The sequence below is a fragment of the Gossypium hirsutum genome, chromosome D03 (genome assembly GCF_007990345.1).
Source record: "Gossypium hirsutum isolate 1008001.06 chromosome D03, Gossypium_hirsutum_v2.1, whole genome shotgun sequence".
Classification (NCBI taxonomy): domain Eukaryota; kingdom Viridiplantae; phylum Streptophyta; class Magnoliopsida; order Malvales; family Malvaceae; genus Gossypium; species Gossypium hirsutum.
Genome location: NC_053439.1, coordinates 14896441 through 14908074, shown reverse-complemented (window position 1 = coordinate 14908074; position 11634 = coordinate 14896441). Strand labels below are relative to the sequence as shown.

Here is an 11634-nt window from a genome sequence, read left to right as displayed (position 1 = left end):
TTACGTTCGTAGTTAACACAAGGAATATTCGCAATGTGGATAGAATATTGTACAAACATTGTGGGAGAAACCACATAAGTGAGTGTAGGTTAAAAAGGAGCTTGTTTAAAATACAATTCCAAAGAACATTTAAAAAGAGATTGCCAGAGAAGAGAAATGTCTAAACAGAGTTACCAGAGGCCTCAAGATACATGACTAGTACAAGAAGTGTTCTAAACATGAATAAACCAAATTGCGAGCATTGGGGAAAAAATCACTTTGGAGAGTGTAGACTGAAAATGAGAGCTTATTTCAGATACGACTTCACTGAACATTTTATGCGAGATTGCTCGAAGAAGTCAGATGTTATCAGTGATAAGGCTGCTAAGTCGATGCCAACTCTGCAAAGAGGTAAAAAGCTGAGAATTGGTAATAATGCCAGAGCCAGTTGAGGTGGAATCAGAGATGTGACCGTGAGATTTGAAGCTCGTGCACCTGCCAATAGATTTTATATGTAAACAATATATTAATTGTATAAAAAAACAATGGGAGCAACTTAAATTACGATCATCCTAAAAAGCATAATTTTTTGACACCAATAAAATAGTACCACATCATCAAATTTTAAAGACATACAAATATTACTATATACTCATCTATATATGACCGTTTTTCGAACTTAATTTAACTTTAATTAAATTAAGAGTTAAAATTTTGAGAAAAAGACAAATATGTTGGAATTATAGTGTAAAAAAACCATAAGAAAAAAATTTAAAAACTTAAAATAAATAATTGAAAATTAAAAGAAGAGATCAAAGAAAAATTGAAAATAAAGAAAAACTTTTAACCATCAAATAAAAAAACTAGGAAATTGAAAAATTATAGTCACCACAAATTGTATCATCAAACTTTGTTAAGTGATTAAAAAAAAAAGAAATAGAGAACAATTTAAAATGGAAAAAAATTGACTATCTAGAAATTAAAAACTTTTAAAAAGATAATTGCACAAAAATAAAAAAATAAAAAATTGAGAAAATAAAAAATAATTATAAGATTATAAAAAAATATGTTCGTTTATTTTTAAAAATTTAATTATTTTAAAAAATTAATTAAAATTAAATTAAATTAGAGAATACAGTATATATATAAATGAGTGTCGTTATCTTTAAAAATGAATAATGTGATAATATTTGAATGGTGCTTCCAAACGAAACCTTTTAGAATATTTTAATATAAATTATTCTCAAAACAATATATTAATTAACCGCATTATGTTTTTTTGAACCTTGATTAATCGCATTGTTAACCAAATTAATCCCAGAAATATAATCCTAAGTCGAGAAGATTATAACAGAAAAAATAATGAAAGGTGTAGAAAATGTAAACACATACGCGAAAGCTAAATCAGAATACTCCAAAACATAACCTAACGGTTCTCGTCTTGAAATTTTCCATAATTTTTTCTTTCCTTCCAAACACTGCCTTTCCTTTAGTTCCTTCATTTCATTTTCCCTTCACATTCTTTCATTCCTTCTTCTTCCGCTTTTCTACCAATTGGTTCTGTGTAAGCTTTGTTGTGGCTGTGGTTTGCAGTTTCCATGAATACAGAGATACAGAAAAAGGGGGAAAAAACAATGATTCGTTCGATTGAGAGATGTATTCTTTGATTTGATTTGCTAGTTTTTTTACTTGGCGAGCAAAAAATGGACATGCCAAAGCAGGTGACGGTTCGTGACTTGGTGGAGGAAGCCAAGAAGCGGATCGTGATTTTAGCTATCTGCGTCGTTGGATTGTCCTATCTCATGTCACGTTAAGTTCTCAAATGCTCTTCTTTCTTTCTTTTGTATTTTTCATCTACTTGCTACTGAATTTACTATATACTTTTGATTGTTTAATTATTCCTTTTGATCTTCGAGTGTAGCTTGATTAATACTTTATTCAATTACTTACTTGCTACTGGATTTACTACATGATTTTGATAGCTTAACTTTTGGGTTGATCTTCAAGTTTGATTGATTAGTACTTTTATTCAATTACTTGTTATTGAGTTCAGTTAGGATTTTGACTCTGTTCACTTACTCTTTTAAAACTAAATTTTTAGTAACTTTAATTTTGCTTAGTCTCATCGATTACTAATATGAAATCGGACCGGTTATAATTTATGTAGCCTGCAGGTTGTAGCATTGAAGTTTTATTAAACTTCGGTTTCAAATTAAAGTGGCACCAGGATTTCAAATAGCTATTTTTTCCTATTTACTGGAATTGATGTTCTATAACCTACCAGTTTAGTCAGTCTTGCATTCGACTGTCTAGGTGATGAATTCAAGTTGCAGCCACCAAGTATTTAACTATTGTTGAGGTCACTCAGTTTGAAACTAGAACTTTAGTTAACATCATTTATGAGATCAAAAGTTTTACACTTGTTAAAGAACAAAAAAAATTGCACTTGCTGGTGTTTCACTTCAGTTCCTTAATGTGAAATTGCCATGAAATATAGTCATAAAGAGAGAGCACTAGTTCCTTTTCCTTTATACACATTACCTGCCAGTTCAGTGTAATGCTACCAATTAATGGTGCTACTTCATTGATAAAATAGTAATCATTGTACAGATTGTTACAATTAGGGTAAAAAGAACCAATTGTTAAGAAAACTATTTGGTTGCAGCTTAATGTAATGCAGTCAGTGGATTCTTTCACCGTACTAGTATGATTAAGAATTTTGTTTTTAATTCTGTTTTGTTTCAGTTGTTTGGAGTTTCACTTTCTTATGATACTCTTTACCCCTCTCTGGACCAAGCACACACTAGTGCAGTCTGTCATGGGTTATTAAGTCAGTTTCTTTTTTTTCTTATAGACACTTAGATTTGAATACTGAACAATGTAGGCACTGGGGGGATATAGCCCCAGAGATGAGCATTATATGGCATGATTCATGTAACTGACCTCAATTAGGTGGGATTAGATTTCTGTAACCATGAAAAATTGAAACATATCAAGTTCCTACCTTAAAATTTTCTTTACGTGGAATGATTTTTAAAAGGAAACTTTCTTTACATCATTGCCACTATATTTTGTTCATCATTTTAAAATATGCTTACTTTTTCCTATTTCTTATATCAGTGACAAGTTCCTCAGTTTTGGTTAATCTGCCTGCTGCTGCCTCCTTAATCGTTCTCCTACGATACATTTCGATAGATTATGAAATGCGGAGGAAAGCTGCTGTATACAACAGAAAATCTTCATCTATGAGTTCATTGACTCCAAAGCAACCACCAGAGCGTCCTAAAGTTGTTGATCGTTCTGATTGGAGAAGGAAAGTGAATTCTCCTATTGTAGAGGACGCAATAGATCACTTCACAAGACATCTTATATCTGAGTGGGTGACAGATCTATGGTATTCTCGTTTAACACCTGATAGGGAAGGCCCAGAAGAACTGGTGCTGATCATAAATGGTGTTCTTGGGGAGCTTTCAGACCGCATGAAAAATATAAATCTCATCGATTTACTCACAAGGTATGAATTCATTCCTCCACTGTGTTTGTTATGATTAAGACTGATTAAGAGGATACTGATCTACTTCTAGGATGATGCAGGGACCTTATTAATCTCATTTGTACTCACTTGGAGCTTTTTCGAGTGAATAAAGCAAAAATTGAAAAGCAGCAATCTATACCGCTGACTATCGAACATCAAGATGCTGAAATAAGACGTGTTATGGCTGCAGAGAACAAACTGCACCCAGCTTTATTCTCTACTGAAGCTGAGCACAAGGTTTTTGAGTTTTTCCTTCGACCTCCTAGTTCTACCAACATAGTCTATCTGTCTAACAGTACCTTATGCCCTGTTGTTTTAGGTGTTGCAACATTTGATGGGTGGTTTTATATCTTTCACATTCAAACCCGAAGATCTGCAATGTTCTTTCTTTCGGTATGTTGCCAGGGAACTTCTGGCTTGTGCAGTAATGCGACCAGTCTTAAACTTAGTGAGTCCAAGGTGATCAATCTTTCTATTATTCTTGACTTCATTCATTAATATGCTATTGTTCTTGAGCATCTTGAATTTTGGTGATAGGTTTATAAATGAGAGAATTGAATCTGCTATTATATCTATGACCAAAGCTAAAGGAGTCGATGCTGCAGAAGGTGCATCTCAATACAAATCAAATGGCTCCTCAAGGATCCCTTCTGATCATTTTTCTAAGTTTCTAGATCCTTCTGTAACTGGTGTTGAATTGGTACAATTAAAAACTGATCAGTCCAGAGCTGCTGGAGGCACCACTGCAACAGATAACCTAAACGGAGCACATCTTATGAAGGATCCACTGCTTTCCATGGATACTCGATCTTCCCATTCTTGGAGCTCTGTGCCTTTGAACTCTCAAACTAGTGCTGGAAAAGGTATCGAGCAACATCGTACAGGAGGAGAATGGGGTGATATGTTAGATATCATTTCCTGTAGAAAGACTGAGGTACTTGCTCCTGAAAATTTTGAGAACATGTGGACGAAAGGGAGAAACTACAAAAAGAAGGAAAAACGATTGATTGAGCAAGTTCCTCGGCATAACTCTGCTGGGAGCCCTGCTACAGTGGATCATTCAAAAGCAATATCTAAGACAAGAGAGAAGTGTCCTACCAAGCTTAACACATCTGATAGGTGTGCAGCTCAATCTACATTAACTGATCAGCGCAAAATAGAAAAATCATTCCTAAAAGAAGCTAGCAATATATCGTACTACTCTTCAGTTGCATCTTGTCAGGAAGATGATGAACACAGCCTTGTTGATTTGGAGGAGTTTGAATCAGAAAGCAGTGATTCTTTTACTTCAGAAGAAGAAACAGGAACTGTGACGGGTATTGGTTCTCCAGGAACCAAAGTTTGGGATGGCAAGAGTAACAGAAATCTGGCAGTTTCGCATATTCATCATCCACTTGAAAATCCTGAGGGCCATATGGCAAAGAAGGCTGGTGGAAGGCATGTTCAGTATCGAAGATTAACCAGAACCCCATCCAGCAGAAAAAGATCGAGATTGACCTGTCAGAAGTTGCCTGTCTGGCAAGAGGTGGATAGGTCTAGCTTTATATCAGGGGATGGACAGGACATACTTAATTCACCGAATGGACATGAGAAAGCTGATGACTCCAGCAATGATTCTGAGACTGAATTCTTTGGTAGACTTCACAGTGGAGCTACTGCTTCTTTGTCTGCTGCTTCTATCTCTAGTTATAGTTTGACTATTAATTCCTTGCAAAACTCGTTGGTGGTAGATTCTTTCTTTAAATTGAGATGTGAGGTACTTATTGATGATCAGAACAGACTTCAGTATTCTTTCTTTGGTGGTAGATTCTCTTTTTACATGATTAATGCAATATTATTTCCTTTGGCAGGTTTTGGGTGCAAATATTGTGAAGAGTGGCTCCAAAACATTTGCTGTTTATTCCATATTTGTTACAGATGTAAACAACAATAATAGCTGGTCAATAAAGAGAAGGTGCTTAGAATGTGCTTTCTGGTCATGCACACCCATGATGCATTCTATATGGCATTCATTCTTCATTGCATAGGCACTTTGCTTGGAGTTTTTAACAATTGCAAATCAGTTATACTTACTTTTCACCTCCATCATTTGTTAATCATTTTAGTTGTTTTCCTTCAGATTCCGACATTTTGAGGAGCTGCATCAACGCCTTAAACAATTTCCGGAGTATAAACTTCACTTGCCACCAAAGCATTTTCTCTCAACAGGTTTGGACGTTCATGTAATACGAGAACGGTGTAAATTGCTTGACAGATATTTAAAGGTTAAACACTTAACATTTTTCTTTGCCAATGGAGGCATATATGTTGACTGAAGTTATTCAAACTGATATTTTACATCCATATTGAGGTTTCTTCCTAAAACATATTTTGGACTGTTTGCTTGCTAGTACTTCCATCTATCCAAAGTGCAAGTACGAGATCTATCCATGTTATATATCAGAAATAACTATAATTTTTGTTTGTTTGTTTTGAAAGTAGAAATAACTGTAATGTAAGCTATATACAAGTTTTGCTTTATCTGACTACCTTTATAGTAATTATCAATATTTTTGCTACTTCAGAATCTCCTGCAGCTTCCTACTATTTCAGGATCAATTGAAGTTTGGGACTTCCTAAGTGTTGACTCCCAGGTGAACTTCTATTTTCTTTTTCTAATGGAAAAATAGAGCTTCTCTCTCTCTCCTTGGGGAAGGGTTTAGTCTCAGATTTCTTCCCTTTTAAGCACAATCTCTTATAATATACATTTTGTAATGCAGACATATGTATTCTCAAATTCTTTTTCTATCATTGAGACATTGTCAGGTAATTCAGATTTAATTTAGCAGACCATGCTCATAGTTTGGTTTTCCTTTCATTACCTGTATTTGGCTGATTCAATTTTTCGTGTTGCTTGGAACTTTCTAGTTGACCTTGACAGTAATCCATCTGAAAAGAGCGACAAGGCCTCAAGTGTTTTGGTGCCTCTGGCGGGTCCTTTATCTTCTAAGAGAGAGCAGTTAGACACTGAAAGCAAGGAATCTGCACGGCAGATGAAGCCAAATCTTGCAAGGGATGGATTAAGAAATGCAAAAGATATGTCTTATCCTCCAAAAGTTCTCACTAAAGAACAGGGTAACTTCATTGACGATTCAGGCAGTAATTCTGATACTGGAGTGTCAAAGATTTCATTTGTAAGACACACGGGGAAGAATGTTAAAGGAAAAGTGAATGACAGAATGGAAGATGCTTCTGAGTTGGTTCTTGATGCTGTTTCGCACCCAACCTTTCCTACAGAGGTAATCAGTTTAAGGTCAAATATTTTATTTCCTCTGTGTCCATTTGTAGAACTAAAATGGTCCTTATAACCTTGCTTAATGGGATGTAAAACTTTCTTGTCTAATTTTTAGTATTTGCGAACTGACTTGAAATTGTGAGGCTTCTTGGCTCTTCAGGGGTTTAACTGAGACATCTTTTGTGCAGTGGGTGCCACCAAATTTAAGTGTCCCCATTTTGGATTTGGTGGATGTCATTTTCCAGCTCCAAGATGGCGGGTGGATCAGGTACACAAATGGCTTGAGATGAACTATTAACATATGTGTCAGCTTTATATTTTGATCTTCAGCTTAGCACTGTCGCATCTAGTTCTAACCAGATGCACATGTTTTATCGTTTTTCTGTATGTGCATTTCAGGAGGAAGGCTTTTTGGGTGGCCAAACAAATCCTACAACTTGGAATGGGTGATGCTTTTGATGATTGGCTGATAGAAAAGATCCAGATGCTGCGCAAGGGCTCAGTTGTTGCTTCAGGAATCGAGCGTCTTGAGAAGGTATTCGTTTGATCTCAGAAATGATATTTCTTTTGAAAATTTTAGCAAATGGAACGGGTAATATCTTTTAGATCTATCAGCGATGTAAAAGAAAATCTCATTTTGACCAAGTTTGCTAGAGGATTTAATGGAAGAGGCAGACCAGCTCCCCGCGATATACGCAGACTGCCTCCTCATTTGTACCAGAACAAATTATGTTATTTCTAGTGGAATTAGTACATACATCTTAGCCTAGATCTCTATCTTATCTGTTGTAGTCAAGTTGCACCATTTTTCTCTTTATTTCCTTGATTTTCTTAACATTACTACTTTAATCCTTGTTTTTGGGGACTTGAAGTAGTTTGTATTAAGATGTTTAGAATTCTGAAATGGAAGCACCAATTTTATGCCTGTGCACGGTACTAATATATGTCATTGTCATGCAGATACTTTGGCCTGATGGTATATTCATAACCAAACATCCAAGGCAACAACGTCCGCCATCATCCAGTAGCCCTTCCAAGGCTTCACCTTGCAGTTCGCTACCTCCTGAAACATGTTCACCTAGATTGAGTGATGAGCAGCAACAACTAGAAGCAGAACGTCGTGCAAAATTCGTATATGAGCTAATGATTGGTAATTTTGTTTGTCATGAATGTTTCTTATTAATAGTCTGCAATTATACAAGATCCTGTGTTATTAAAATGAAAATTTTCAACCTAAAGGAAAGTAAATGAACTTGAATTTCTTGATACAGACAATGCACCAGCTGCCATTGTGGGTCTTGTTGGTCGCAAGGAGTACGAACAATCTGCTAAGGACCTCTATTTCTTCATTCAGGTAATTTAGGAGATAAGAGACTTGGGACACGGTCTTACTTTCAGAAATAGCACTTCATTTAAGTTAATTAATAAAACACCAAACTAGATTGGTGCAACTGTTTAAGTTGTTAAGACTTGAGGGACACCTTGTTTCCCATTTGCCCATATTGGAAGCATATCTAGTATGTCTGAGTAACAGTCTATTTGAGCGGATGGTAGACCTTATAAAACTCATTACAGTTGGTGATGGTTCATAGCTTAACGAATTTGACTTGTTCATATCTTAATTGCAGTCTAGTGTTTGTTTGAAGCTGCTGGCATATGATCTTCTTGAGCTCTTGCTGTTGTCTGCATTTCCAGAGATGGAGTATGTATTCAAGCAGTTCCATGTAGAAAAACACAAGTTTGGTGAGTTTAAAGCAAACTAAGTCGCATTTTCATATAGACAAGTCTGGCATCATTAAATCCTTCCGGATCATCTCTCATGCCCATCCGGAGACAAATACTTCAATTGTATCTTACGCCTCCAAATTCTGTCTTTCTTTTTGTCATGGAAATTGTAAGTAAATCTTGAAATTATATGAAGGGATGGAAATCAAATCAAGCTTGCATTTATATTTGTTTCTTTATTTTTTAGGTTCAGAATTTTAATTTAAAGTTATATAACTTTGTTTATTCATTTGTTCATGAATATTAACAAATATTTTGAAGATTTGCGAACAATTTAAAAATATTTTCATGAATATTTAACAAACAATAAATTTTGTTCAAAATAATAATAAAAAATTTACTAGAACTTATATTATCAATAAAAAAATTTTAATAAATCCAACAATAATATTAATTATTATATAATGATCGAACAATAAATTAATTAAATATATTTATATTTTAAACGTCAAAATTATTTATTTATTTATTTTGATTAATGAAAATAAACCAACAAAATTTGATTTGTTGATCAAACATTCTTCTTCCTCTCAATTTAACTCTGCTGTCCATTAATTTTTTCCCTATTCTATGCTAAAATATGCGGATATCCTCTATTGCCTTAAATTATAGAGATTATTATATGAACTATTTCTACCATATAACTAGTTCGGTTAATAATTAATTCAAATTACTATTAATTTAAAATTTTTTACTTTTAGCCAAATCGATTTAATTTCAATTAATTTAGTTGGTTTTTGAATTTTTGTAATTTTTTTTTGTTAAAACAAGTTTAAATGTGACAAAAATTACAATGGTGACGTTTTTTTTTTTAAAATTCAAAGAAGTTCCAAACATGAAAGGGAAAAAGCAATACTCTGGCAATACTAAATTAAAAATATTACATTCAAAACATAAACACACGCTAGGGTTCACAATCATAACATGAAAAGGAAAAAAAAAGCTATTGAAATGAAAATGAAAAAAAAAAGAAAAAAGGAAAAAGAAAACAAAGCTATTGAAGGCCCCCAAAAAGCAGTTGAAGAATGGAGGGAGAGTTCTCATCGGCTTGATTGAAAGGGAAAAACTAAAAAATTGTGTGAGATTGAGGGTTTTCTTATGTTGGGTGTTTTTGTTATATTTTAATTTAATTTATAGGGTAAATTAACCCAAGGTCGTTAAATTATTAATAAATTTATGTTTTGGTCACTAAACTTTAAAAGATTACAAAATAGTTATTGAACAATTCAAAAAATTTCATTTAAGTTGTTGAACTATTCAAAAGTTTTTATTTAAGTTACTAGATTGTTAAGTTTTTTTTTTAAAGTCTGGAGCAATGATTCGATGATCAGTATGGTGGAAAATAATTATTTAGTGAAGAATGATAATTGTATATTGTTGGAAAATAATTATTGAGTGATGAATGATAATTGTGTCTCTTGGTTTAATATCGAATTTTTTTCATTCATTGTCTCTATTCACTCATGTCTATTAATTTTTCAACAAATCTCTTCATTCATTTTCTCTCATCTATATAAAGCCAAGTTAGGATATTTCAAAAACATATCATCAAAAACTATCAATATCAAAACTTCCTTCTAAATTCATTTCTCCTGGTAATAGAGAAAGGCAAGATTGTGTTCGATTGATCACTGTTGTTGTACTACTACTGTGATCGTTTGTTGTTGTATCCTGGGAGACAGACGTCCAACGTTACTCAAAGCATCAAGGAGAGGACGAATCTGTCTTAAGGAAACTGTTTATACCCTCAACAAAGTTCTTCTTCTAATTTTTAACTTTGTCCGATTACAAGTATTATGTTGTGTTACTGCTACTGCGTTGTTTTACATTATTATTGTTACTGACATATTAATATTACATACGATATCAGATTTTCTTACAGATCATCTACTTCATCGTCTTCCTAATTCTTTATCCCAAATTTTCCGTCAAATTAAAATGTTAGGGTTTGATTTTGACTCACATTTTTTTTATAGAAATTGAATCTACAGATGATGGGTATTTGAGCCCCTAATTGACGACAATGACGATGCATCTTAGCACAGGGCTTTCACCCTTCCCCTGCCCCCCTCCCCGAGAAATTTAAAAATGTTCAATCTTCTTTTTGAATTGATTTATTCAAAATTATATAGCATATTTTGGTTGGCAAAATTAATGAATAAAACAGAGTTTGGTTGTGGTTTGCTATTGTTGGTTGATATAATTTCTTAATGTGCAAATGAATATCTTTTTTCCAATTCAACATGTCTCACTATGGAAATTTCAAGCAAGTTGTTGCTTATAATGCCATGATTTCTCCTTTTGATGGTTCTTGTTGTTGTTACTTATAAAGCATATGAGAATTATGATGCTAACAAAGATAAGTCATTGTCAGTTTTTAGTGTTGGAGTTGTATTTATTGGTGAAAGTTCAACCGATTCATTACCTTCTTAACATATTGAGAAGGCAATTGAGGATATCAAATTGATTGTGTCGAATCTAGCCCCATCATCAAACGAGTTGTTTGTCGTTCCAATTTAAAGTAATTTCTCTTCAGATGGTATTGATGTTAGGGAGAGATTGAAGAAGTTATTAGATGTTGTTAGTGATGTTACTGGTAAAGAAAATTTTCTTATTCATTTTAAGATCTTGTTATTAAAAAAATATTGCTTTTGAAAATGAGTACGCTAAAGTTGTGCTAGGATATTGTACCTCAAGGATCGCTTGCAATGTCATTTATGCCACAATAAAGGCCAAGGCTATTTTTTATTAGCTATCATATAGTATGTTGATTCGAGATGGGAGAACCCTATTATGCTTCCACTTCATTATTGCCCTACATAAAAGCTCAACACCCCTTACAACCTTGATGGTTTGAAGATAGTGGAGTTGCTTAATGGTCTATGCTCTAGCATCAATGGCTTGGTATCATCATTTGTTAAAGTGTTACAGGTGTCAATCTATTATTCCTTACTATTAAATATTGTCAAAATGTGAGAATAAGATCTCATGATTTCTGTAATCCATTCTTGAAGTTTTAAATTGATTTTTTTTTGCAGTTGTTGCAACACTTGGATTTTTT

At 33.6% G+C, this 11634-nt stretch overlaps 1 protein-coding gene across 3 annotated transcripts; it reads left to right on the top strand.

Moving 5' to 3' along the window:
• The first annotated feature begins 1260 nt into the window (after positions 1 to 1260).
• LOC107949593 (uncharacterized) lies at positions 1261 to 8738 on the top strand. Of its 3 annotated transcripts, XM_016884308.2 has the most exons (15): positions 1261 to 1788; positions 3100 to 3493; positions 3574 to 3751; positions 3834 to 3973; positions 4052 to 5270; positions 5365 to 5468; positions 5634 to 5778; positions 6079 to 6147; positions 6274 to 6319; positions 6422 to 6792; positions 6977 to 7056; positions 7188 to 7323; positions 7749 to 7938; positions 8060 to 8142; positions 8417 to 8738. In XM_016884308.2, the coding sequence occupies exons 1-15, from the start codon at positions 1683 to 1685 to the stop codon at positions 8549 to 8551; spliced, it is 3396 nt and encodes a 1131-aa protein (XP_016739797.2). In that variant the 5' UTR covers positions 1261 to 1682; the 3' UTR covers positions 8552 to 8738. The 3 variants fall into 3 exon arrangements, 2 of the variants coding, with proteins under 2 accessions (XP_016739797.2, XP_016739799.2); XM_016884310.2 differs by lacking the exon at positions 1261 to 1788 and having other exon boundaries at positions 3265 to 3493; positions 3564 to 3751; XR_005911266.1 differs by lacking the exons at positions 7749 to 7938; positions 8060 to 8142; positions 8417 to 8738 and having other exon boundaries at positions 1337 to 1788; positions 6949 to 7056; positions 7188 to 7203.
• Positions 8739 to 11634: the final 2896 nt, after the last annotated feature.

Coding starts and splice junctions, on each gene's coding strand:
- LOC107949593 (XM_016884308.2), top strand. CDS start 1,683: ATGGACATGCCAAAGCAGGTGACGGTTCGTGACTTGGTGGAGGAAGCC. Junction 1,789..3,099: donor ATTGTCCTATCTCATGTCAC/GTTAAGTTCTCA, acceptor TTCTTATATCAG/TGACAAGTTCCTCAGTTTTG. Junction 6,148..6,273: donor TCCTAAGTGTTGACTCCCAG/GTGAACTTCTAT, acceptor TTTGTAATGCAG/ACATATGTATTCTCAAATTC.